The following is a 26,387-nucleotide window of genomic DNA, read 5'->3' as shown; positions in this document are numbered from 1 at the left end:
ATCACTTCAGTCGACGTATCCCCATGTATTTAAAGTTACAATGCATGCCCCTTTCAATCGCTTCTAAAGGGTTTTAGGTGCTTTGTTTAGATATCATACGTAAGGCAAGTTTTATGAACATACACGTTTTAATTGTTTAAGGAAAATATTTTTATTATTACGAGCAACGAGAAACAATTCCTATCAAAATGCAGAGCTTACCGGATGGGTCGTTTTCCCGCGGTGAGGACAAACATGTGGTCAGATAATGTATGTAGAAACTATTTTTAGAAAATCTGTCAGTTTATGATGTTGAAACTATTTATATATCGGAAATTGTCTGATTTAAGAATGGGAATATGATTGTGCTTTTTCAAGTTTTATTGATAAATAAATGTTATTTATGTGTTACGTAAATATCTGTGTAGAAATAATACTAGTGCTGTTATGAAGGCTTCGCACACTTAAGATGTTTTACAGGTTAAATCCGAACTACTTTACTTCATCAAACGTATGAATGACTCAATGTCGTATCAGGGCATGTGTGTTAGAATAAATTGAAAGCCTTATGTCCAAAACAATAGCAAGAATACACCGGAACGAAGCTACAACGCAAAAAAATGACAACATCTTAATAGAAAAGTTTACGCCTAAACATCATAGAATGAATAGTATTTTGTAATTGTATAGCAGGCAAATCATAGTATTTGAAGCATTAGCAACGCGAAACCTGAGATACAACTATTTTGACTTTCAGACAAACAGTTTTGTTTCTTATCTCATGAAACGGTAATATCAAAAATACACCATTACAAATAAGCGTGCTTCAGGGTCACACCAGGTTATAATAACAAACCATGCAGGCGATGGGACACTTGCGGTCGGTAATAGATCTTGGGCTAAACTCAGAGTGGATATCAGTATGTTAACTGCCTACCAGAGCCTCCATTATTTTGACCCATTTATCTTGTAAAAATAACGATCTAAAAATAGTTATTTTCTGCTAAAAATAAAACGCCGGGATACAGAAATACAGCGCGGAAATAGCCGAACAAGCAAAAACTCATACTCGGAACGCAATACAACTAATCTATTTTTATGATTTTGTCGTCATTCTGCTAAACATAGAGCGCATTGAGACAAAAAAATGGGTTAAAACGATATGAATAGAAGTAGTTCTTTGGAATTTGCGGTCTTAAGACTACCTGCGCGCATGCGCAGATAGTCTAAAAACCTTATGGCAAGTATTGCAATGATACCTGGCGTATGGGCAAAAGGGCTTAACGGGTATACCAAAACCAGGATTATAAATAACAATTCCATCAATTGCTTGATTTTAACAAACATGTCTGACATGATTAAGCCGTAGGCTTTCATTAGCGACAATTTTACTCTTGTCTTTAGTTATAAGTAATAAACCGTGAAAAGCATGGTTTCAGAGATAACTTCAGGGTAGTATATATGCATTCTTCCTTTATCAGGTTTCTGATTCGACAGAATGTCTTTTCCTTAACATACCGTCGGTTTTGAAAATTGCGATCGAAACTAGGATTTCAACAGGTGTGCTCTGTTTATAAACACAAAAATACCCACTTTGTCAGAACCCATTTGCTTGAAGATAATTGGTTTGCTGTTTTTATCACTGTGCTACTTGTAAGCCAAAGACAATTCTGTATTTAATTGCAACAACATCGACAAAACAAAACTACATAGTCGGTACGGACACATTCAAATCCGTAGTACTAAAATTAATGAAGTTAAGATAAATAAATAATAACACAACGAAAATAATAATACAAATTGCTAAGATTACTGGAGTCTTCACGAAACTGTTCGACACCTCCCTAATTTAAATTAATTGTAGTCAATAAATGTTCTAGTTACTCCGGCTTTGGTTAGCCGTGTTACTCATGTTCCAATGAACGCGTGTTTTATTGTTCGTTCATAGGTGGTTATCCAATCATTTATTCATTAGCTATTTTAATGCCCGTGTGGTCTGTATGTGGTGTATATACATTTTTGTCCCTCAATCAGTATCGTTAGCTTGTGCATCTGAATGGGCTTGTCCTTGTAGTTTTGATTGGTTTATTTCAATAGTTAACTAAAAAAGGGGAATTCCCTAACAAACTATTAATCAAAGGTCAATGTCCCCCAAACAAGAACTAATATGGAGAGGATCCAAGCAACACATTGTCCAAACTTGTGTGACTAACGTTTCATGAGTATAATTATATGTGTCCTTTTAACCGGCTGGACGGTTTTATTTTTTGGACCCGAGTTTTTAAGTCACGCCTGATTGTTATTGCTACTTAAACGGCTCAACAACAAAGCCATGTGCATTTTTGTGTCAACCAGTTTAACCAATGAGCGTGTGGTATTTAAAGTAGCACACCAATATTTGTCTACACATACATGTAAAACAGTGTAATGCAATATCTTTATTGAAGCTGCTTCTTAACTCCTAGCGATTTATATGTGTCATTTGTAAATTGCTTGACTCGGAATCTCAATTATAGACATATATTGGGTGACCGCTTCTTAACCCGTTTGTTTGAAGATTATGTTTTACGAACATCACAAGTTTTTAATAAGGTTATTTTAAACACTAAAACAATATCTGTTACAATTGATTTTAGATGAATCCAACTGCGTTATTATATGCACAGATGCACTCATAAGGAATTAACCTTAAGTGTGTCTTTGTGCAGGGGCGGTGAAATCCGCTCTGTGTTTTAGCAAAGTGGATGTCAGCGAGAATGGAGCTCAAGATTTTCCAGATTTCCAAGAATTCCCTTTCCCCCGAAAGCTAGATCACTCATGTGGAATGAATAAGTGACAACAACATAATTTTGCGTCAATAAAAGTAACATTTTTATGTTACCATAACTAGCTGAAATGACTGAAGCAATCTACTCTACAGATATACGACTTTACAGAACTACGAACGACTCAGGAGCAGCGTGGTAACGGATATTTGAGCTGGCACCGGTATGCTATCAGTATTTTTACGTACATGCCGGCGCCAGGAAAGGTAATGACACCGAAAACGCATCTGCCTTCTGTATACTGGATCTTAATGTGTTCTAATGGTGTGTGATCATGAATAAGGTGTGATTTAAAGCGTTTCATGTTTCAGTTTCATCTAACTGTTGTTGATCCTCACTGTCATATAGCATATTACAATGCCCACAAAACACGCGTCCCATTGAAGGATTGACATATATCCATAATGAATGTGTTTTATGACAAATAGATGTTTTATTGTGCGCTCTGTTCCCTGCATGTTCACATCATATTGTTGTCTTGGAATTAAATGGTGTCTGGTTCATGGATGTAATTTGAAGTCATTGCATAAGCTACCGAATGGTATCTACCACGACCTGTTCATTGATTTTATGATATACAAAAATAACTACTATGGTGAATCTAACTCAATTTTAATGATCTAGAGGTACAGTTTCTAGGATGGCAAACATCGCGCGTTTCCATCTCGGAGACGCAAAGATATATCGTATTCAATGAAGTGTTATTCATTTGTCCCTCCTATCAGTTTTATGTGTTCTAAATGTATTGAGTATGTGATTGAGGCAAGAGTTATGGCAGGACAGACGGTGTACAATAGTTCGCTTTGTTTTATAGGCTGGAGTTCTGGTCTGAGGTTCTTTCTGTGTACAAGTTGTCGTTTGACGAGAGGCTGGAATTCTGGTCTATTGTTCGTTCTGTGTACAAATTGTCGTTTGTATGAGAGGCTGGAATTCTGGCCTATTGTTCTTTCCGTGTAGAAGTTGTCGTTTGTATGAAAGGCTAGAATTCTGGCCTATTGTTCTTTCCGTGTAGAAGTTGTCGTTTGTACGAGAGGCTAGAATTCTGGCCTATTGTTCTTTCCGTGTAGAAGTTGTCGTTTGTATGAGAGGCTGGAATTCTGGTCTATTGTTCTTTCCGTGTAGAAGTTGTCGTTTGTATGAAAGGCTAGAATTCTGGCCTATTGTTCTTTCCGTGTAGAAGTTGTCGTTTGTACGAGAGGCTGGAATTCTGGTCTATTGTTCGTTCTGTGTACAAATTGTCGTTTGTATGAGAGGCTGGAATTCTGGCCTATTGTTCTTTCCGTGTAGAAGTTGTCGTTTGTATGAAAGGCTAGAATTCTGGCCTATTGTTCTTTCCGTGTAGAAGTTGTCGTTTGTACGAGAGGCTGGAATTCTGGCCTATTGTTATTTCCGTGTAGAAGTTGTCGTTTGTATGAGAGGCTGGAATTCTGGCCTATTGTTCTTTCCGTGTAGAAGTTGTCGTTTGTACGAGAGGCTGGAATTCTGGCCTATTGTTCGTTCCGTGTACAAGTTGTCGATTTGTTTTACAGACTGGAGTTATGTTATGAGATTCGTTCCGTGTACTAGATTTCGATTTGTTTCACAGTCTGGAGTACTGCTTTGAGGTTCTTTCCGTTTGAAAATTGTAGATAAGTTTTGGTCTGAAATTTGTTCCGTGTACAAGCTGTCGAGTAGTGTAATATACAAGCTTGAGTACTGTTGTAAGGTTCTCTTCTTGTTTTACATACAAGCTAGAGTTTTGGTCTAAGGTTCATTCCGTGCAAAATTGTCGATTTGTTTTACATAAAAGCTGGAGTTCTGGTCTGTGATTAATTCCATGTCGATTGGTTTAACAGGCCGGAGTTCTGGTTTGAGCTTCTTTTCGTGTACTAGTTGCCGATTTGTTTAATATACAAGCTGGAGTTCTGGTCTAAGGTTCTTTTTGTGTACAAGTTGTCGATTCGTTTAATAGGCTGAAGTTTTGGTCTGAAATTCATTCCGTGTAAAAATAGTTTTTCAGGCTGGAGTTCCTCTCTGAGATTTGTTCCATGTACAAGTTGTTGTATAAACAGTTTTCATTATTTCCATATCGCCAGTATGCAGCTGGTAGCACGGTAGACCCGCTTCCTTAACCTCTGATTTCCATCAATGTGTTGAGCCCCGTACCTGCTTTCTCAGACCACTCATGATGTCTGCGGCAAAGATGCCGCTGTCCTCTCTTGTGTGATTGTGTTCACCAGCGATTTTGGTACAATTTGTATTGGGACTTTTTAATTTGAAATACCCGTAGACACGGCCCTTGTTTCATTTGATTTTATTAAAGGATATCTTTTATATTGAGATAATACCGGAGTTGCTTTGGTATGACCTTGAAAGTCTCCGGATTCTCCTTGTCGCTGCAACCCTGGCGTTGGCTATCCAAATCCAAGATCTGTATGTGAAGGCGATGCTATTATCAGTGTCGGTCGATTTATTTTGCAATTTGATATTTTAAATGGTCTTTACAACATAGTTGCTTAATTGATCATCAGAGAGTCATATTTGAAACATGCATTGAATCGGAGGCGCTCTGTTTATGGACAACGTAACTATATTCGAATGGTTTATGAGTAGGACGAAAAAACAACAACATTGTTATTGTTTTTTCATGCAATGATGTAGTCATGCAAAGGCTTTGTGTTAGGCAATGGCATACAATATTGCGCATATTTTAACAAAAACAATGCACATATTGATGGATATATGAAAAACTGAATCAGTTTGCTAAGCATGCATTTTTTTTTTTGCAAGACTGAGCTGTTCGGCCTATTCACAAGAATACATGATATTTCCTTTTAAAAAAGGTGATGTTACCTTTGATGAATTGTATAAAAAAATTGTTGAATAAATCGGATCCTTGTTAGTCTGCCTGTTTACTTCTCGTCATCGATAATAAGTAAAGAACCGAATTCCACAAACTGTCCCCAGTGATGATGATGATGATGATGATGATGATGATGATGATGATGATGATGATGATGATGATGAAAATCGTCATGTTTCTGGTATGCCTTACGCTAATACGAATCGTAACCAGGGATTGTTATTCCTTTAGGATATTACCACTCAGAGTCTAAAGGCGTATACTGCAGTATAAAAGTGTATCAACAGTCAACGTAATCCCATTCTGACAACAAAACGTTAACACACGGGTAAAGGATTCGGAACTATTATTCATGAAAATGAATATACAGGAATTAAACTCATCGCCATTAATATGTAATGTGAATGAGATACAGCCGTAGCAGTTTTCCTTATATTGTCTGATTCTACAGAGTTTCTCTTTAAATAACGTCGGTTTTGAATATTGCGATTGAAATCTGGATTTCAACAGGTGTGCTTTTTTTATAAACACACAAATACTCACTTTGTCAGAACCCATTTGCTGGAAAGTAATTGCCTCTCCATCTCTCATTTACTGTGCTAATTGAAATGGACAGCCAATTATGTTAGGGCTAGATAGGAGCTTCGAACAAACATACTGGTACATAGACAGTAAAAACAATTCAACATTAATCAATGAGCCCCACGATATCGCAAAGGACTATCTCATTGATTATTTGAGTACTTGAACGCCAAATTTACATAAATAAAATGTTTTAAGAGCTCTTCAAATATTTAGAGACCTCTTTTATTTAACGAAAGAGAGCTACAATCAAATTAATGATACAATCAATTAAATAAAAATCATTTGGAAATCTCTTCATTTCAATTGAACATATCTCCAATCCCAAATTAATTAGGGACCTCTCTATTTCCCCTGTATATCTACAATTCAATTGGAGGTATATCAAAATTAAAATTATATATTTTGTTGTTTCATAATAAGCCGAATTAATATTAATGACAATGCGTTTCTATATGAACCGATGAACTCCGGGCTAGGGGGCCTTTATTGTGTTTGTGCCCAGGGAAGTAATTTTCCCTGTGCATAAGGTGGCTGTGAGCGAGAATCAGGAGCAAGAGGTCTTTTTCAGACTACAAGAATTACACCTGGTCCCGAAAGCTAGATCACTGATGTGGAATAAATTTGTCTTACATAAGATTACATTGCGTTCTTTAAATTTACATCTTTATGTAACAATACCTAGCTGACACGACTAAAGCAATCTCCATTTCAAATATGCGATTTTAAAGAACTGCGGACGACGAAGAGGCCCCGTGTAAGCGGGCGTTGGCGATAGCAACGGTATCATATCAGTCGTCAGCGTCAGTCGCTTTTAGTGGCCGTGAGCGCTCTTTATCTAGACGCAAGAGTCCGCAAACCCATTTCCGGGCGCTCGCGATTCAATTCGATAGATACTTTGGAAGTTGCAAAACCCTGCCTCTTAAGTTATTCGCGATGTCGCTATATGACACGGAAACAAAACAGGCCGGCACCAAATAAGGTAAAGACACCGGTATCCCTGTGTATGAGACGGCGAAAAGAAATGTTTGGCATTGTGCCAAGAAAAGTACCTATGTATATGTCCATGTGTGATAGCAAGGAAATCTTCAAAATCTAAAGTAAAAGGGTTCCCTGTGTTTTCTTTGGTTTTCCGGAGCCAAGAAAGGTAAGGTTGCCGGAAACCTATAAAAAAACAGTATACATACCGGCGCCATGAATGGGGCAACACAACCATCACTGCAATAATGTGTGTTAAAGTTTCATGTATTTGTTATCCCACGGCAATTGATTTGGCATTGCAAAACTGGCGATCATTCTTTTTAATGACAAATATGATAATTTATACTTCATTAAGAGAAACATGGAAACCTGGCTGTTCAATAAATTTATAGTTACCGGTATGGTTGCTGGTTTAATAATTTAGGTACCCTGATCGACCACCGATGTGAAAGCGTGTTATTGTTTTATGACGCAGATACCTCTTGACGTTGTTCATTTTCACCGTCATAAAACAGATAACAATGAATATAAAGCACGTGTCCCATTGAAGGCTTGCCATATATCCACAATGAGAGTGTTTCATGTCCATTAACCATATGTTCCGTGAGTGCATGTTCAAATCAAATCGCTGCCTTGGAATAAAATAATGCCTAGCTCATTGCACCCCTGTTTACCGATGTAATATAGGGCGTGTCCGGCTCATGCAACCCTGTTAACCGGTGTAATATAGGGCGTGTCCGGCTTATGCAACCCTGTTTACCGATGTAATATAGGGCGTGTCCGGCTAATGCAACCCTGTTTACCGATGTAATATAGGGCGTGTCCGGCTAATGCAACCCTGTTAACCGATGTAATATAGGGCGTGTCCGACTCATGCAACCCTGTTAACCGATGTTATATTACCGATGTAATATAGGGCGTGTCCGACTCATGCAACCCTATTACCGATGTAATATAGGGCGTGTCCGGCTCATGCAACCCTGTTAACCGGTGTAATATAGGGCGTGTCCGACTCATGCAACCCTGTTAACCGGTGTAATATAGGGCGGGTCTGGCTCATACAACCCTGTTAACCGGTGTAATATAGGGCGTGTCCGACTCATGCAACCCTGTTAACCGGTGTAATATAGGGCGTGTCCGGCTCATGCAACCCTGTTAACCGGTGTAATATAGGGCGTGTTCGACTCATGCAACCCTGTTAACCGGTGTAATATAGGGCGTGTCCGACTCATGCAACCCTGTTAACCGGTGTAATATAGGGCGTGTCCGGCTCATGCAACCCTGTTAACCGGTGTAATATAGGGCGTGTCCGACTCATGCAACCCTGTTAACCGGTGTAATATAGGGCGTGTCCGACTCATGCAACCCTGTTAACCGGTGTAATATAGGGCGGGTCTGGCTCATACAACCCTGTTAACCGGTGTAATATAGGGCGTGTCCGGCTCATAAAAACCCTGTTAACCGGTGTAATATAGGGCGTGTCCGGCTCATGCAACCCTGTTAACCGGTGTAATATAGGGCGTGTCCGGCTCATGCAACCCTGTTAACCGGTGTAATATAGGGCGTGTCCGACTAATGCAACCCTGTTTACCGATGTTACATAGGGCGTGCTAGGGCGGGTCCGGCTCTTGCACCCCTATTAACCGATGTTATATAGGACGAGTCCGGCTCATGCACCCCTTTTTACCGGTGTAATATAGGGCGTAATAGGGTGGGTCCGGCTCATGCACCCCTGTTAACCGATGTTTTATTGGGCGAGTCCGGCTCATGCACCCCTTTTTACCGATATAATATAGGACGGGTTCTACTCATGCATCCCTGTTTACCGATGTTAAATAGGGCGAGTCCGGTTCATGAATTCCTGTTTACCTATGTTAAGTAGGGCGGGTTCTACTCATGCATCCCTGTTTACCGATGTTAAATAGGGCGAGTCCGGCTCATGCACTCCTTTTTACCGATATAATATAGGACGGGTTCTACTCATGCATCCCTGTTTACCGATGTTAAATAGGGCGAGTCCGGTTCATGAATTCCTGTTTACCTATGTTAAGTAGGGCGAGTTCTACTCATGCATCCCTGTTAACCGATGTTAAATAGGGCGAGTCCGGCTCATGAATTCCTGTTTACCTATGTTAAGTAGGGCGGGTTCTACTCATGCATCCCTGTTAACCGGTGTAATATAGGGCGTGTCCGACTCATGCAACCCTGTTAACCGGTGTAATATAGGGCGTGTCCGACTCATGCAACCCTGTTAACCGGTGTAATATAGGGCGGGTCTGGCTCATACAACCCTGTTAACCGGTGTAATATAGGGCGTGTCCGGCTCATAAAAACCCTGTTAACCGGTGTAATATAGGGCGTGTCCGGCTCATGCAACCCTGTTAACCGGTGTAATATAGGGCGTGTCCGGCTCATGCAACCCTGTTAACCGGTGTAATATAGGGCGTGTCCGACTAATGCAACCCTGTTTACCGATGTTACATAGGGCGTGCTAGGGCGGGTCCGGCTCTTGCACCCCTATTAACCGATGTTATATAGGACGAGTCCGGCTCATGCACCCCTTTTTACCGGTGTAATATAGGGCGTAATAGGGTGGGTCCGGCTCATGCACCCCTGTTAACCGATGTTTTATTGGGCGAGTCCGGCTCATGCACCCCTTTTTACCGATATAATATAGGACGGGTTCTACTCATGCATCCCTGTTTACCGATGTTAAATAGGGCGAGTCCGGCTCATGAATTCCTGTTTACCTATGTTAAGTAGGGCGGGTTCTACTCATGCATCCCTGTTTACCGATGTTAAATAGGGCGAGTCCGGTTCATGAATTCCTGTTTACCTTTGTTAAGTAGGGCGGGTTCAACTCATGCATCCCTGTTAACCGATGTTAAATAGGGCGAGTCCGGTTCATGAATTCCTGTTTACCTTTGTTAAGTAGGGCGGGTTCAACTCATGCATCCCTGTTTACCGATGTTAAATAGGGCGAGTCCGGTTCATGAATTCCTGTTTACCTTTGTTAAGTAGGGCGGGTTCTACTCATCCATCCCTGTTTACCGATGTTAAATAGGGCGAGTCCGGTTCATGAATTCCTGTTTACCTTTGTTAAGTAGGGCGGGTTCTACTCATGCATCCCTGTTTACCGATGTTAAATAGGGCGAGCCCGGTTCATGAATTCCTGTTTACCTATGTTAAGTAGGGCGAGTTCTACTCATGCATCCCTGTTTACCGATGTTAAATAGGGCGAGTCCGGTTCATGAATTCCTGTTTACCTTTGTTAAGTAGGGCGAGTTCTACTCATGCATCCCTGTTTACCGATGTTAAATAGGGCGAGTCCGGTTCATGCACTCCTTTTTACCGGTCTTATATAGGTCGAGTCCGGCTGTTTATCGATGTTCTATATGTAATATCACGGCCTCTGTGGGTCAATATAAAGTTTTCTTATTGGGGTCTAGTAGGGTAGAGAGGCGGCGCGCTCGCAATTAAGAAACGGCCACCAAACCAATGAAGGAGCACAAACAACAACAACAGCAACAGCTATTTACTAACATTAGTCCAGAAATTAAAATTTCTATAATAAGGAATAATCTAAAGGTCCAAGGTCAAAATATCACACACGATCCTCATTGATCCTGAAATTTTAACCTCAACATAATTAAATCCACAAGTTTGAAGACATTATGTGAGCACTAATGAAGTCAAACAACACATTAAGAGTAATTACCAAAAAATATTTAAGTTTTATCCTCACAGAATAATTTTGATAAAATCCAAGATATTACATTTTTTCTACCGCTGGTAGAAACTTTAATTCAACCGAAAAACCTATGGTCATATATACGAAATAAGAATGTTCAATAACAGACTAAAAAAAATTGCTCTCAAATTCCGTGAAAATATACATGTGTTTATTTATTCTGATCCTTCCATACATGGAATTAAGGGAAAACTTTAGAACATCCTAAAATAATCCTGACTATATACATGCTTAACTATGGAAATAGGTTATTATTATATATTATTATATGTGCGGTGGCTGATTCACGCCATTTTGTATTTTCGCTACGACAAAACGAAAATACATCAAGAGGCGGGGCGAAACTACGACAACACAAAAACACACCAAATAACGTGGGGAGAGTACGAAATACGAAATAACTTTATGTGGCGAGGCGTGTTTTATCAAAGGCATGTATATATGTTTTATTGAACTTTGTTTGTCTTGTAAAGGGACATGAATGCAAATGCCTGAAAATGCGGCGGTATGATTTGTCTTGATGAAGTTTTACGAATTTCTATCAAATGGCGAAACCACAACAATTAACGAATTGGAGTGGCACAAATACAACAATACGCCATGTGGCATGGCGAAAATATGACGAACTCAGAACTGACCCATCCTGTTACACTCCGTTCATTGTCGGACACTCAGAACTGACCCATCCTGTTACACTCCGTTCATTTTCGGACACTCAGGACTGACCGATCCCGTTACACTCCGTTCATTGTCGGATACTCAGGACTGACCCATCCCGTTACACTCCGTTCATTGTCGGACACTCAGAACTGACCCATCCTGTTACACTCCGTTCATTGTCGGACACTCAGGACTGACCCATCCCGTTACACTCCGTTCATTGTCGGACACTCAGGACTGACCCATCCTGTTACACTCCGTTCATTGTCGGACACTCAGAACTAACCCATCCTGTTACACTCCGTTCATTGTCGGACACTCAGAACTGAACCATCCCGTTACACTCCGTTCATTGTCGGACACTCAGGACTGACCCATCCCATTACACTCCGTTCATTGTCGGATACTCAGGACTGACCCATCCTGTTATACTCCGTTCATTGTCGGAAACTCAGAACTGACCCATCCCGTTACACTCCGTTCATTTTCCGATACTCAGAACTGACCCATCCTGTTACACTCCGTTCATTGTCGGACACTCAGAACTACCCATCCTGTTACACTCCGTTCATTGTCGGATACTCATGACTGACCCATAATGTTACAACCCGTTCATTGTCCAACACCAAGAACTGACAAATCCCGTTACACGCCTCTGTTATCTGGCAGGAAGTCACCATACGTGTTTATGTTTTGTAGGTCCGTCTGAAAAAAGGCGCCATCCTCCGCTTCTAGCCTGGCCTCCTCCAAGAATTGAGAGGAGCGTCCGTCCGCCTTGTCATCGTTCGCCCTCGCCATGCACAACCAATAGATCATGCTCCGTCGTGACTCAATACCTGAAGGATAAAGGGTGCAGTTAAATGCTGTAATGGGATCAACCCGGAAAGAAACGTTTTCGATGATAAGATAATTGTCTCGTTGAATATCGTGAAGGTCTGAAAGAGGGTGCTGAAGGGCCTATTGCGAACGATTGTTTAATCGACGGATAGAGGTGAGTTGTGTCATAGGGTGCATCAGGCAAATGGGGTTCAGGTCAATGTTGCTGGCCAGAGAGCGGGATGGTCACGATGAGAAAAGTCAATGCGATAATTGGCAAATGTTACCGTCTGGATTGGTTCTGGTTAAAATGAGAGTTGAATGTCCAAATCATAAAGGTAATGGTCGCGAATATGAACTAAGACAGTTGAACTATTTTAATTGTACACATTTGATAGTTTTAAAAAGTACAAATCATACCTTCGAAAAGTTTGCGTTGGACGTGCTGAAGATATCTTTTAGCTGTTTTTCTATATTTTGGTTCTAACGGGACGCTTCTTTCAACTCGGAGGTCGAAGCCAATCCCCAGCGTACTTTGAACAATGTTCATCATCAGTGACCGCAGCACGTGTATTTTCAAGATTTCGTCATCTATGCCGTCTTTTGCGCAATTCATTCCAGACAAACAATGACATATGACGTGCGACAAAAGATGGTCGTCGTTCACGTTAAATGTTAAGCTGCGCCTGTATACGAACTGTGTGATGTTTGCCGTAAAAGCCTTGATAAATCCGCTTGAACATCTTTCTGCTGTTGAAGCTATTTGTGATAATTCTGGGCTTGTGTGATCACCAGACAATGCAAGACAACCGAAATAAACTATGCCCACAAGTGTTCGGTCAACCGAGCCGTCAGACGGAATGCTCCTGTCCATCTCGTCGAGAATAGCCCTCCTTTCTCCACGATCTCGCATGGGTTGAAGTCTCAAGAAGACAATGCAAGCCAGCCGGTCACATGCCCACTGCAAATCACCATGGTTGGATGTCTGGCCGGGTGCCAGTATTTGCTGTATTTGAGATCGAAACCCTTGGTACATATTTTGGAACGACTCCATCCCCATAACACCACTATCTAGGTAGCTTTTCATTGAGAAGTAGTATTTAGGCAGTCTGTGAGCGTTAGGTATATCTGATTGCCCAACTGAGTACATTCCTTCCAGCCCAAACGTCTTTGACAACAACATACGGACGTATGTTTCTTTGCCGGCTAAAATCAGTAAAATAATGACGTCAATCATGGGTATTGTCCTTACCAGGTACATGACAACCCCTGTACTACGAAACGTGTGTGCCGAATCCGCCCTGCTGAACTGTTCGCGCAAGTTTTGCGCTTCCGCCGTTGGCAGAATGTTCAACTGATGACCAACAATAGACATCGTCTGTATATCCAGACATAACGGTGTTCCATTTTCTTTTAGTTCAATTACATCTGTGAATCTTTTTGGTACTCTCCGACTTCTTGACAGCAGCAGCGAAAAGTCCATGGTTTTAATACAAGTTTACTGTTAATATTTGATTTCAAACATTAATAAGTAAATTACTTCCAATACTGTTTGTTTTCTTCAAATCGATCTAAAAATAGGAACAGAACATGTTGCTGTTTTTTATGTCTATTTACGGCACGAGTAACGCCGCTAAAAATACTGCGCAGTTCTTTAAGTGCTGCCTTTGAACGTTCGGGTAACAAATAAACAAATTAAGGGCCTTCAACAGGGCAAAAGTCCTTTTGATGGACCGAAACTTAAAGTGTTCAAAATATTCATTTTTTTATTCAGGTTTGAGGTTCAATATTTAAGTATCCAATAAAAAAACATTTACATTTATCCGGAAATGTCTTTTTCAGAAATATGTTTTTATTTCAAGATTGTCAGTACTACCCAATCATCAATGTCTGTAGGCTCTGTTGTGATTGCAGATTATCTAAGAAAGATATTTGCATGTTTGTGACCAGGAAATGAACTTAATTCACTATTCATTATTTCCTTGAACATCTTTCTTATTTAAAAAGATATCTTCGAAACACGTAAGACATTGTTGATAAGGTAGTTGACTGGTTGATTTGATTGATTGATTGATTGGTTTGTTGGTTGATTGATTGATTGATTGATTTGATTGATTGATTGATTGATTGATTGATTGATTGATTGATTGATTGATTGATTGATTGATTGATTGATTGATTGATGAAAGATCCATTGGCATGAAGAATCTGTGAACTTTCTTTTCAATAACTAGAAATAAATATAAATACTTTTAATATGTATAAACACACAATAAATACATGAGGCAAGCCGACGCTATGGGAACCTTTGTACTTGGTGTGGCCGACACCTCAGATCAATAACGTCATACTTTATCATGTATTTTTAAGACAGTGAAGCAGGAAGAAATATGAATAATAAAGCGAGATTTTCCGAAAACAGTAATGAAATTCTGCTGTATCAAGTTTCATTTTGGCTTTATATAATCCTTAATACTTCAAATGTACTATACAAGATAGTTTGTGACGCAACATTTTCCTACATGTAAATCACTGTACTTAAATGTCTCTTCATTTCTTCAAAAGAAAGCTTTGTGAATACGAGTCATGCATGACATACATTGCATAAAATACATTCCAATGATTTAACCTTCTGTACGAACAATTTATTTTAGCAAATATTGATAGTTTCCCTATACATTTCTATATCTATGTTAATCCCCTTGTGAGTGGTCAATTTTGACCCTAGGGGCATTCTAAGAACACTCTTGATGGAGGATCACTAGACAATGTTGCACACCAGATATCTGAGCTCTAGGCCTTACAGATTTTTAAAAACTTGTTTTCTTGTTTATCCTTTCCGTTGCCATGACAACAAGATGGATATCACCTGAGGAAAATCCCTGTGATTTTTTTATAAATCTATCTTACTAAACGGTCTAGGAGATGTCATCTAATTAATATACATGTAAAAAGCAAATGTTGACGGTTTCATGATATCTCTGTGTAAAACAGGTCGCCCCCAATGTATGGTCAATTTGAACAAACTTGAGGACCACCAGACCATGTGTGCTAAACTAAAATTGTTTCCGCTTCCGGTTGAATAAAAACGCACTTTAAATCACCGATCAGTTTTTGGAATTTAATAGTGTTTAACTAGTTATAACTTGAGTGAAAAAAGGATATTAGGACTATTGTGAGTAGACAAACATATAACTCAAGTTACGTGAAGAATTTTGAAGGCTAAATTGATTTCTTGACATCAAACTATATACGCTTTGTCTTCAAAATATGAATAAAGAAGCTATGTTTTAGAGGTCAAAGTTGTCACGGAGAGAGTGAGCGACGCTCACAAACCCCTGAAGATCGGATCGTCACGCATGACTGGTTTGATTTACTGTTAATGGAAATGCCCAATTAACTAACCACTCGCTTGATCTCTCAAACTATATATATATATATACGAACGTTCCCTAAGGGGATTACGCATAAACAGTTATGGAGTCGGCTAGCGATCCTGATGAAACTGACCCGAAGCGCTTAATAAATGCAAGCATACTCCGTATCAAAAAAGAAATGAACGAAAGTAAAATGAACTCGAGCCTCGACGACGACGACTACGATGAAGTATGCAACAACGAAGTCGAATCATCACAGCCCTCTATTCTGCCACAACGCTTCTACCAGGAACTAGATAATAACTTGTTTAATCTACCAAAAGAATCATATGTAGATGAATTAATGAAATTTTGCAAACAAAACTTTATCAAAATAAATGCCTATCGCGAGAGTCTCGCTGAGAGGGCCCGTGGAACTCTATGGTGTCCCGAAACAAGACTTGTTAACAGGAGAAATTCGTCCGCTGCAAGCAAGGAAAAAAAATGTGCTAACGATTGTTACGTTATTCAATCATTCATTGATGGCGAACGGTCACGCGAAATAAATGACGTTTTTACATGTCCATCGACAGTGACTCAGGAGGCCGAAGTAATCGAATGTGACACTGAAAATGACTTTATTAAACCAGATATCTATGCAGTTTTGTTCAGTATTCAGTCGAGTGTTGAAGACATAACGCGCAAACAAACTGAAGATTCCGTCATAATTCAGCAGACGCACACAGACGTCTGCAACATGGCGATAGCATTCCGCCGGTTTCAAGGAACGTTAAACAGTATTCTTGCCTCTCTGCCTTCGGCCGGAAGTGCAATTGTAACTAAACTCCAAAGTGACATGGACAAGCTTGAGTCAGCAGTCACAACTATAAACAAGCGATTCGTAGACTCACAAATCAAGGTAACGCATACAAACGTCAGTATACCGAAAAAGGACTATCAGCCAATGATGTACAGCGAGGTCGTTAGTTCTCCATCTCCCGTGCGAATTTCAAACGACTCAAATGCTAAAGCTCAAAACCATATGCAAACGCACATTATAGCTCCCAGCATGGAAACGATTTCTACCGAACAAATAAAAACGAATGCCGATAGCAATGCAAACCCAAACCATATCGCTCCAAAAGAGCATACCACCTTGCAATCTACTTCTTACGCTTCAACGGGAAATAACAGAAACACTGCCAATTCTTGCTCAAAGCAAAGCCTAAGGTCTGAAAATCGAAGCGAGGAATGTAGAACAAACTTTACAAAACATCCTACGCCGGAACCAAGCGATACAACTCCCCACCCGAACAATCGATTCATCGCCGTGAAACACCGCCAGACTACATCATACTTTTTGGGGAATATTGACCCAGACCTCGTCGAACAGGATATCCATGATTACATGACAGATATGAAAGTTCGAGCGAAACGTCTTACACTATTTCGTGGACGTCATGGTTCATCCGCACGACTAAACATATATCCGGAAGACGAAGAAACAGTTGAAGATAACTCATTTTGGCCCGAAAATGTAACTTGGCGTCGGTGGGTCAGCAAACAAGAGTGGGAGCGCGAACGGGGGGAGTCCCGTCAGCGACGTCGTGACAACCTAAGGCACCAGCCATACCGGCATTACCACCGATACGATGACTCCTACAACAAACGACAACACAGAGTCGAAGACACCAGCTCACGTGACAATGACAGGAACAGCCCATGGTACTCTGATAGAGACGACTACCACGATATTGATGAGTGGGACCCATCGAGGGACTAACAATTATATTTAGTGACAAAAAACTGATAAGATCCAGTCTTACAAGCATCATTTTATAATGTCATACTCCTTTTGGACTCATTTTGTTATTGTTTTCATCGTACCTATGTCACTTAATATTTTAGTATGGAATGTTAGAGGGATCATGTCATCAGCATACTCTCTCTCTAAGTTACTCGATGACGATACGATTGATATCGCCCTTCTTACTGAGCATAAGTTGTTACCTCACTCAGCCCATTTTTTGGATAGCGTTCATCCGAATTATACCTCATATTACACTATCGATGAATCGCTAGGCCACTTTAACGTCTTAAAATGTGGTAAGGGAGGGACAGCAATTATGATTAAGAACACTATTGGTTGTAAAATAAGTAAAATCACAGCCATAGATAATGATAGAATATCAGCGGTCGAGATTATTTCTCACAAAAAGGTTCCGACGTATCTTTTCTCCATATACATGCCGTCTTGTAGCGACATTGAACTATTTAAGGAAACCCTGAAAGACGTCTGTGCTCTCTTTAACTTCTACTCCCGGATCGGAAATGTAATATTGGCCGGAGATTTCAATGCGCAAATAAACTCTCAATTCGGCACACAGTCATCCACCCCAAAATCCCGTATTTTTACAGAGTGTGTAGCTAAACACCAACTTACGTCGCTGAAGAGCACATAGGAAATACAAACGAATATACTTTCCACCCGACGAAGTCGACAATAGATCATGTCTTAGTCCATAACTCATCATTAGATATGTTTCACTCATTCTCGGTTATACCTGAAAGAGACATACTTACCTCAGATCATGCGCCAATATTAGTTTCTATAAACCTCGCCCTAGGGAGAAATGCACAACCCACAGTGCATAGAACATGTATAGCATGGAATAAATGCACACAGGGGCACATATCGAACTACCAAAGCCAACTAAGTAGCGAACTAAATAGCATCACGAACGAAAACACCGATGGATGCTCCCCTGATTTTATTAACTCATGGCTTTGCAATGCTTTAAAACAGGCCGTCTCCCAACTTCCTGTAAGTAAGTTTAACCGAAAAGCCAAACCGTATTGGACGGAAGAGGTCAAAGCGGCGTATGCGCAGGCCCGATGCGCTCGGCATATATGGTTAATTCAAGGCAGACCCCGCAGTACAATGTCAGACTCATTCATAAACTATAAACAAGCCAAACGCACTTTCAGGAGAATACGGCGGAATTGTCGCGAGTCCCATGAAAACCAAATATATGACGAACTTAATAGAACAGCTGAAGTAGACTATCGAATGTTTTGGAAGTTGTTAAAACGAAACAGCAAACGATCTTTTGAGACTTGCTCTGAGTTGAAAATAGACGACACGAGTTATAAAGATGACAGAGTGACTGACGGATTTAAAAACCACTATTCAAAAGTTTTTAGTCACCCAAACGAGCATGACATCCTACCAGAAGATGATTTGTTCGAACTTCAGTGTTATCTTACATGTAAAACCACTAACAACACCGTCACCCCAATTAGCTTAGATGAGGTTAACAGAATAATCAACTCCCTCGCGAAGAGAAGAAGCCCTGGTCATGATGGAATAATGAATGAACATGTCATATTTGGCGGACTTGCTGTCACAAAAGCGCTTACACTACTATTCAATTTAGTCCTGATGCATGAGAAAATACCAATAGATTGGAAAACCAGCGTTATCATCCCTGTATATAAAGGTAAAGGAAAAGACAAACGTGACCCTTCAAGCTACAGACCTATATCATTACTCCCTTGTTTTTGCAAAATTTTCGAAAAGGTTATGGCCGAACGGATCAACTCTCATGTGTCGTCAGCAAGTAACACCTTCCCAATCCCACAACAAAACGGATTCCAAAAGGGTCTCAGTTGTGTGACCACATCCTTTAATCTCCAAGAAACAATTTTCTATGCTATAGACAAAGGTAGCAATGCATATGTTGCATGTCTTGATCAGAAAGCCGCCTTTGACACAGTGAGGCACTCTGCATTACTCCTCAAATTAGGTCGACTTGGCCTTAATGGTAAACTACTAAGGGTCATCAAGTCCTCCTATGAATCCCTCAAATGCACCGTACGTGTTTGTCAAGACCTAATGTCGGATGCCTTCGACGTAGTCCGCGGCGTGCGTCAAGGGGGAGTCTTGTCCAGTTTTTACTATCTCGTTTATCTCGATAGCCTATTACAAAACTTAGAGATAAGTAAGCATGGCTCTCGGCTTATGTCTGTTAATTGCGGCAGCCCAACATTTGCCAACGACATCTCTCTCATCTCGTTATCTCCGTATAAGCTGCAATGCATGGTGGATATTGTGTATAGTTACTGTAAACGTTGGCACGTTGATATCAATGTCGATAAATCTAACGTAGTCGTATTTACTCAAGCCCGCCGAGTCCCACAAGTATGCATCATCTATGGGGACCAAGAAATAAAACAGGTTACATCAATAACGCACCTAGGCATTTCCCAAGAGGGCAGCCTTAAAATACGTACACGCATTTCAGAACGCTTACAGAAAGCTAGAAATGCGTTTTTTTTTCAATGGTAGGTCAGGGTGTCCACCCTCTCGGTGTGAACCCCTTAGTATCCACAAGTCTTTACAAAAAAATTGTAATTCCAATTGCTCTCTACGGCTCCGAACTCTGGAACTCAATGACTAACGTTGACACCTTAGCCATCAACCGTCTCCAACACTTCGTAGCCAAAAAGATACAAGGACTGCCTATCTCTACCAGATCGGATATGTCGGAATCTATTCTAGGATTCAATAAGTTAGATACCTACGTCGAAAAAAGAAAACTGATGTTCTTACACAAGTTGTTAATGCTTCCAAACAAATGTATAAGCAAACAAATTTTTGTGAGAAAATATATTTCTTACGTTCTTGATAACAACTCAATTAAACGAGGATTTATACCAGATATATGTAAGCTGCTGACCAAATACAACATGCAATTTGTGCTAAATAGCTACTTCTTCGTAGAAAGAGCCACCCCAGATAAACAAACTTGGAAACGCATGGTTAACAATGCTGTTATACTTAAATGCAAGTTATGCTGGGATATCCGTACTTCCAATGATTGCGATTTTATGTTATTTCGTATTCTTCATCCATGTTTACAACCTGCTATTATGTATACTATTTCAAGAAAAAGTAGTTTTCGTCACACAGCAAGGAGTATAGCAAAATTGTGGTGCAGACCTTCGATTTTACGAAACAGACATTGTGCTAAGTGTAACTTAACCTTTCAGGAAGAGCTTGTACATATATTAAGCGAGTGTTACCACACATTAGCAATTAGAGAAGACTTTACTACCCAAATGAATACTATTTTGAATGAACATGAGTGTGAAAGCTTAAATAACTTAGAACAAATACAATGGACTCTGCGACTTCTCGGAGCACCTTTAGAACCTTTTATAGACACGGACAACAACGCTCTACTTCTGCAATGTTCATACAATTATACATTACGGTGTATAAGTGCATACTTTGACTAGAGTTTGCTGAAGCGACATTTAATAGCGCTTATCATAATAACCGAGCTTAGTTGCTAATCAACTACCGATTATAACCATAATCATAATCACTTTTTCCTCAACCTATCTACGTGCACAGCTAAACCGAACAGTATAGAAACATGTTCCGTAAAAGCCTCTTGTTCTGTTTCGTTAGTGTGATTACACAGCAATACTTGTATACAATGCATGCATCGTTTTCTTATACATACCTGTTATTATACTCATCACAGCTATGTTTATAATCACTAATTAAATCGCTAGCTCAAATAACAATGTGGACCCGTTATAGGATGAAAAAAATAGAATACAAAAACATTTTCCTAACGGACAGACGAACACTGACGAGAAGAACTTACCCTGACCGCTATATGCTCATGTGGGCTAAAAAAGAATAACATTAATTAACATTAATCTTTTATTATTTAAGACCTTTTTACGTAGATAATCAACATTAAACAAAATGTAAGACTTATCTCAACTCTCACTCAAATAATCTTTTTTTTTCATGAATTAAAAATATGTATCGACTTTGTATGAATTTTACATTTATATAAATGTATCGACTAAGCTATGAAAAAAAACCCATAATTCCCAGAAAGGTTAACAATGAACAAGCAGGAAAAATTATCACAGACAATTGTTTTCACGGTAATGCCAACAAATAATGTTCAGTTCTTCACAGTTACTCTTCAGGGTCATAATTATAACGACTATTGTTTTTTGATCACTCATTGTATTTCAAGTGAGCTTGAGATAAGTTTTTTTTGGTCAGAGTCCTGCTAATCAACATCTATCAACTCCCCAACTTTTCCATCCTTAGTAATACTCCAGCATGCACTTTCACACTTCTGAAGACAATTTCTCAATCTACATTTACCCTCAGATTTTCATAGTATTATGCCAAGAAAGGCAGGCCACTGGCACATTTACTGAAGCAAAAGAACTAAATTCAACTACAGGCATTCGACTACTGGTATGTGTCTTATATGTGAAATTAAATCATATTAGGGCTAAATTATGAGCCAAAAAATAAGAGGCGGCGTATAATGTATGGTGGCTGAATCACATCATGTCGTATTACATCAATTGACGGGCCGAACATACGCCAATACAAAAATACTCAAAATACGCCAAACGGCGTGCCGAAAAAACAAATACACGACACGTGGCGGGCTGATATGTTTGACCCGCACTTGTCTCATTTTTATAGAATCGCCCGCCCGGTGTATATTTGTATTTTCGTCTTCCTGTAGCATGTGCAAACGATTGAGCATCCATTATCATACTCAAAATGGAGGAAAAGTCAATGCAAGGAATTTATACACACGCACGCACACACACACACAAACAAACACACACACAATGTCGACTATTTCTAATAACACTATTTTCATTTTGTCATGGCGTTTCTTTTTTTTAAGGAAGTCATGATACGCGTTGATATTTTGTATGTCCGTCAGAAAGAAAGCACCATCCTCCCCCGCATACCTGGCCTCCACCAAATACCGGAAAAAGCGTCCGTCCGCCTCGTCATCATACGCCCGCGCCATACACAGGTTGTAGATCATTCTCCGTCGTTGTTCTATACCTGAACGATAAAGGTTGCAGTAAAAGATGCTGATGGGATCATCCCGGATAGAAATTAAAATGTACACTATTCCGAAGATGAAATCTTTTTCAAAGGGAACATCGTTGGGGTCTAAAAGAAGATGATGAAGGTCGTTATGCCAACGATGAATGCCTCGACGGATAGAAGTGAATGCCAGAGTTGTATAAGAGGGTGTCCATGATGAATGCATGAAGGTCATATATGAAGGGCGATCACCATGAGCATAATGAAGATATGTTAACGATATGTTATACTTTGTACAGGCAAATGGGGGATCAAGTCAAAATGTTAGAGCCGAAAGATGGTGAAGGCCAGAAAGAGGATGACCATCGGCGAAAGTCACAGACTGAATTGGTCATAGTTTAGATGAATTGATGATTAAAGTTAATGTTAACAGTCAAAGAAATGAAGATCCTAATAAGGTGATAGTCTAATTAATGATGGTGAAGGTCGCAAATGTGAACAATGAAAGTGGACATAGTGTTAATGTACGCATTTGACAGTTAATAAAAGTACAAGTCAAACCTTCGAAAAGGTTTTCGTGGACCTGCTGAAGTCGTCGTTTAGCTGCTTCTCTATATGTTGGTTCTAGTGGGACGCTTGTGTCAACTCGGAGGTCAAAGCCGATCCTCAGCATACTTTGAACAATGTTCATCACCAGTGACCGCAACACGTGTATTTTCAGGTTTTTGACACCTATGCCGTCTTTTGCACAATTCATTCCAAACAAGCAATGGAATATGACGTGTGACAAAAGATCGCCGTCGTGCACGTTAAAAGTAAAGCTGCGCCTGTATACGAACTGTGTGATATTTGCCGTGAACGCCTTAATAAATCCGTTTAAACATCTTTTTGCTATTGAAGCTATTTGTAATAATTATGGGCTTGTGTGATCACCAGACAATGCCAGACAACCGAAGTAAACGATGTCCACAAAGGTTCTGTCTACCGAGCCGTCAGACGGAATGCTCCAGACCTGTTCATCTCGTCGAGAATAGCCCTCCTTTCTTCACGATCTCGCATGGGTTGAAGTCTCAAGAAGACAATGCAAGCCAGTCGGTCACACGCCCACTGCAATTCGCCATGGTTGGATGTCAGGCCGGGTGCCAGTATTTGCTGTATTTGAGATCAAAACCCCTGACACATATTTTGGAACGAACCCGCCCCCATTACACCACTATCTAGGTAGCTTTACATTGAACAGTAGTATTTAGACAGTCTGTGACCGTTAGGTATATCTGATTGTCCAACTGAGTGCATTCTTTCGAGTCTTAACGTCTTTGACAACAACATACGGACGTATGTTTCTTTGCCGGTTGAATCCAGTACAAGAATGACGTCAATCATGGGTATTGTCCTGACCAGGTACATGACAACATCGTGTGCCGAGTTCTCTCCTCGAGATAGTCCGCGCAAGATGTGTGCTTCCGCCGCCGTCAAAATGTTAAATTCAGCACAGAAAAAAGAAATTGTCAGTACATCCAGGCACAACGGCATTCCAGCAACCATGAGTTCAATTATGGGGTTAAATTTTTTCAGTGTCCTCCCTCTCCCTCTCAGCGAAACTTCCATGGTTTAAACGATATAACAGCTCTTTAAACATTATTCAATCCAAAAGATTTTATAGCAGGCAACCGTTGGTACCTGAAATCAAATCGAAAATAGGAAGATGCAGGTGATTTCACAAGTCTATTTAAGGCACGTTTTAAAGAGGCTGTACTCCGTATGATGAAATAGCGAAAAAAAGAAAAGAATTGTCAAAAACTGACATAAACGTGGTATCGATGTGTACAGTGCATTAAAACTTACTAACTGATGTATCACATAGTATACAATTAATTTATTTTTCGCATTTTTCCTTTAAAAAAGATTACTAGGTATGTCTACCTAGTAGAATTCGTTCCTTATGCGTAATTGGGTAGTCGTTGTTATCACGTGAAATTACCAAGTTACGTTTATAGCTTAAATATTCCAACCGGTTAGAGTAAGCCTTCGTAGCACAGTGGATACAACACTGGATTGCAATTCTGGCGACTCCGGTTCGAACCCGGTTCTCGATTATTATTTTTTACATTTTGGTGTGGGGTTTTTTCAACTATAATATCAAAGAGTAAAACATTTTATTAAATAATTGTCCTGAGATTAGTTACAGAAAAAAATAATTGGTGCCAATCTGGTGTACAGTCCCTTTAAATGCATAATATTGCGCGGTTGAAAATATACAAAGGTGAAAATGTGTGTGATTACGTTCCAGTTACTGTGCTTTCCTGTTGGTAGGTTCTGTCGACAAGGTCTTCGTAAAGAAAACTACCTACATACAAATTAAAGTATGTTTAAAATAATGTTCATCTTTATCGAAAACGCGATTGAATTTTGTTATTCTCTTTATTTTAGCCAAAATTTAAAAGTTCATTGGACATTTAAATCGCTTTCTATTTATTCATTTTCAGAACATACATAGACAATCCCAATACCAACTAAATACTTCCTAAAACAACAAAGGTCTCGTTGATATTGCATTCCATATCAATGCTACCCTTCGTTTATTCACTAACTAAGGACCAAAATCATGCAGTTCAATTTCATGCAATAGTTTGTCAATCAATGTTTGAAATAACTTAAGACGGACGGAAAAATGTCACAAAATGGTCTTACTCTTCATTCAGATACTATACTGGCAAAGTCTATAAAACAAAGATGGTAAAAACATTTACCTGTCTTATATCATTCAAAGTATCCAAGATGCTTTCCCAGAAAATAATGGTATTTTTAAAGTTTTTTTTTAAGAAATGGATATCGCTATTATAATGCATGACACTCCGATGAATAAATGGCAGTCATACCGGAGTTATTGACTACTGATGACACAAGATGTTAGAGTGCATTGCATTACATGCTGCGTTATCTATCATTATGTGAACAATAACAACTGAAATACTATACAATGACTCAATGAAATGCATGCAAAGCAATCCCAATATGACAGTATAGCAGGAAGTTTATAATAACGCAGATTATTTAGAAAACAACGAAAATTAAACTCTATGAAATCTACTTTCGCTTTTAGTCAAAATAATTGAAATTCTTCCTCCATTTTATTTAAAGTACAGCAGACATATTATAATTAATTGTGTCCCCTTTGATTTGGCTGTTTCACGGTTGTAATATGGACCATGACCTAATATAAAACCCCCACAATATATTCAACTAGAAATGCTTTCGGGACTAATTTCTCCCCTTAAAAAGGAGCTTAGTTGAGAGAGCGTGTAGGAAGTGTAAGAAGGGTAAGTGCATGGACAAAGTTTGCATTATAAAAATAAACAACAGAAGATGACTTAGCCAGATGTGCACCAGCGTTATAAATCTTGCAAGGTGCAAAAATACCTAGTTATGCTCCAAATTTTAAATAGATGCAATTCAATTTTATACCCTCTTTATTAATGAATTACTACATAAGATTGACGCCTGTAACAGCAGTGTTAAGATACATAATTCATGTCACTCTAATCCAAATATGAAATTTAAGTCTTCGCCAACAGACTTATATTGTTTATGTCACAGCCTATAAAAGCTCAGAGACTTTTCCCGGATATATATAGTATTCTAGGTAAATACGAACTCAATACTTAACAGAATTTTCTAAGTCTTCCATGTTTTCGTTGAA

At 39.5% G+C, this 26,387-nt stretch overlaps 2 protein-coding genes across 3 annotated transcripts in view; both read right to left on the bottom strand.

Moving 5' to 3' along the window:
- LOC128217520 (protein arginine N-methyltransferase 6-like) overlaps positions 1-25,616 on the bottom strand; it is a 51,469-nt gene extending 25,853 nt beyond the window's left edge. For both annotated transcript variants that reach the window (XM_052924696.1, XM_052924697.1), the window contains exons 1-4: positions 25,438-25,616; positions 23,249-24,367; positions 22,603-22,702; positions 21,471-21,495 (exon numbers count right to left, since the gene is read on the bottom strand). The gene's annotated coding sequence lies outside the window, so the exon portion shown is untranslated. The remainder of the gene's footprint in view (positions 1-21,470; positions 21,496-22,602; positions 22,703-23,248; positions 24,368-25,437) is intronic.
- Positions 10,736-14,060, bottom strand: LOC128217519 (uncharacterized). The gene is made up of 2 exons (XM_052924688.1): positions 12,857-14,060; positions 10,736-12,456 (listed from the first exon to the last, which is right to left on the bottom strand). Exons 1-2 carry the CDS (start codon positions 13,917-13,919, stop codon positions 12,266-12,268), a joined length of 1,254 nt encoding a protein of 417 aa, XP_052780648.1. The 5' UTR covers positions 13,920-14,060; the 3' UTR covers positions 10,736-12,265.
- Positions 25,617-26,387: the final 771 nt, after the last annotated feature.

This window comes from Mya arenaria, chromosome 14 (assembly GCF_026914265.1).
Source record: "Mya arenaria isolate MELC-2E11 chromosome 14, ASM2691426v1".
NCBI lineage: Eukaryota > Metazoa > Mollusca > Bivalvia > Myida > Myidae > Mya > Mya arenaria.
This window is presented reverse-complemented; position numbering and strand designations above follow the sequence as displayed.

What these genes read in the sequence shown, in the direction of transcription:
- LOC128217519 (XM_052924688.1), bottom strand. Translation starts at nt 13,919, where the DNA reads ATGGACTTTTCGCTGCTGCTGTCAAGAAGTCGGAGAGTACCAAAAAGA. An exon ending in CCAACGCAAACTTTTCGAAG is followed by an intron (nt 12,457 to 12,856) that starts GTATGATTTGTA and finishes TTTATCCTTCAG; the next exon opens with GTATTGAGTCACGACGGAGC.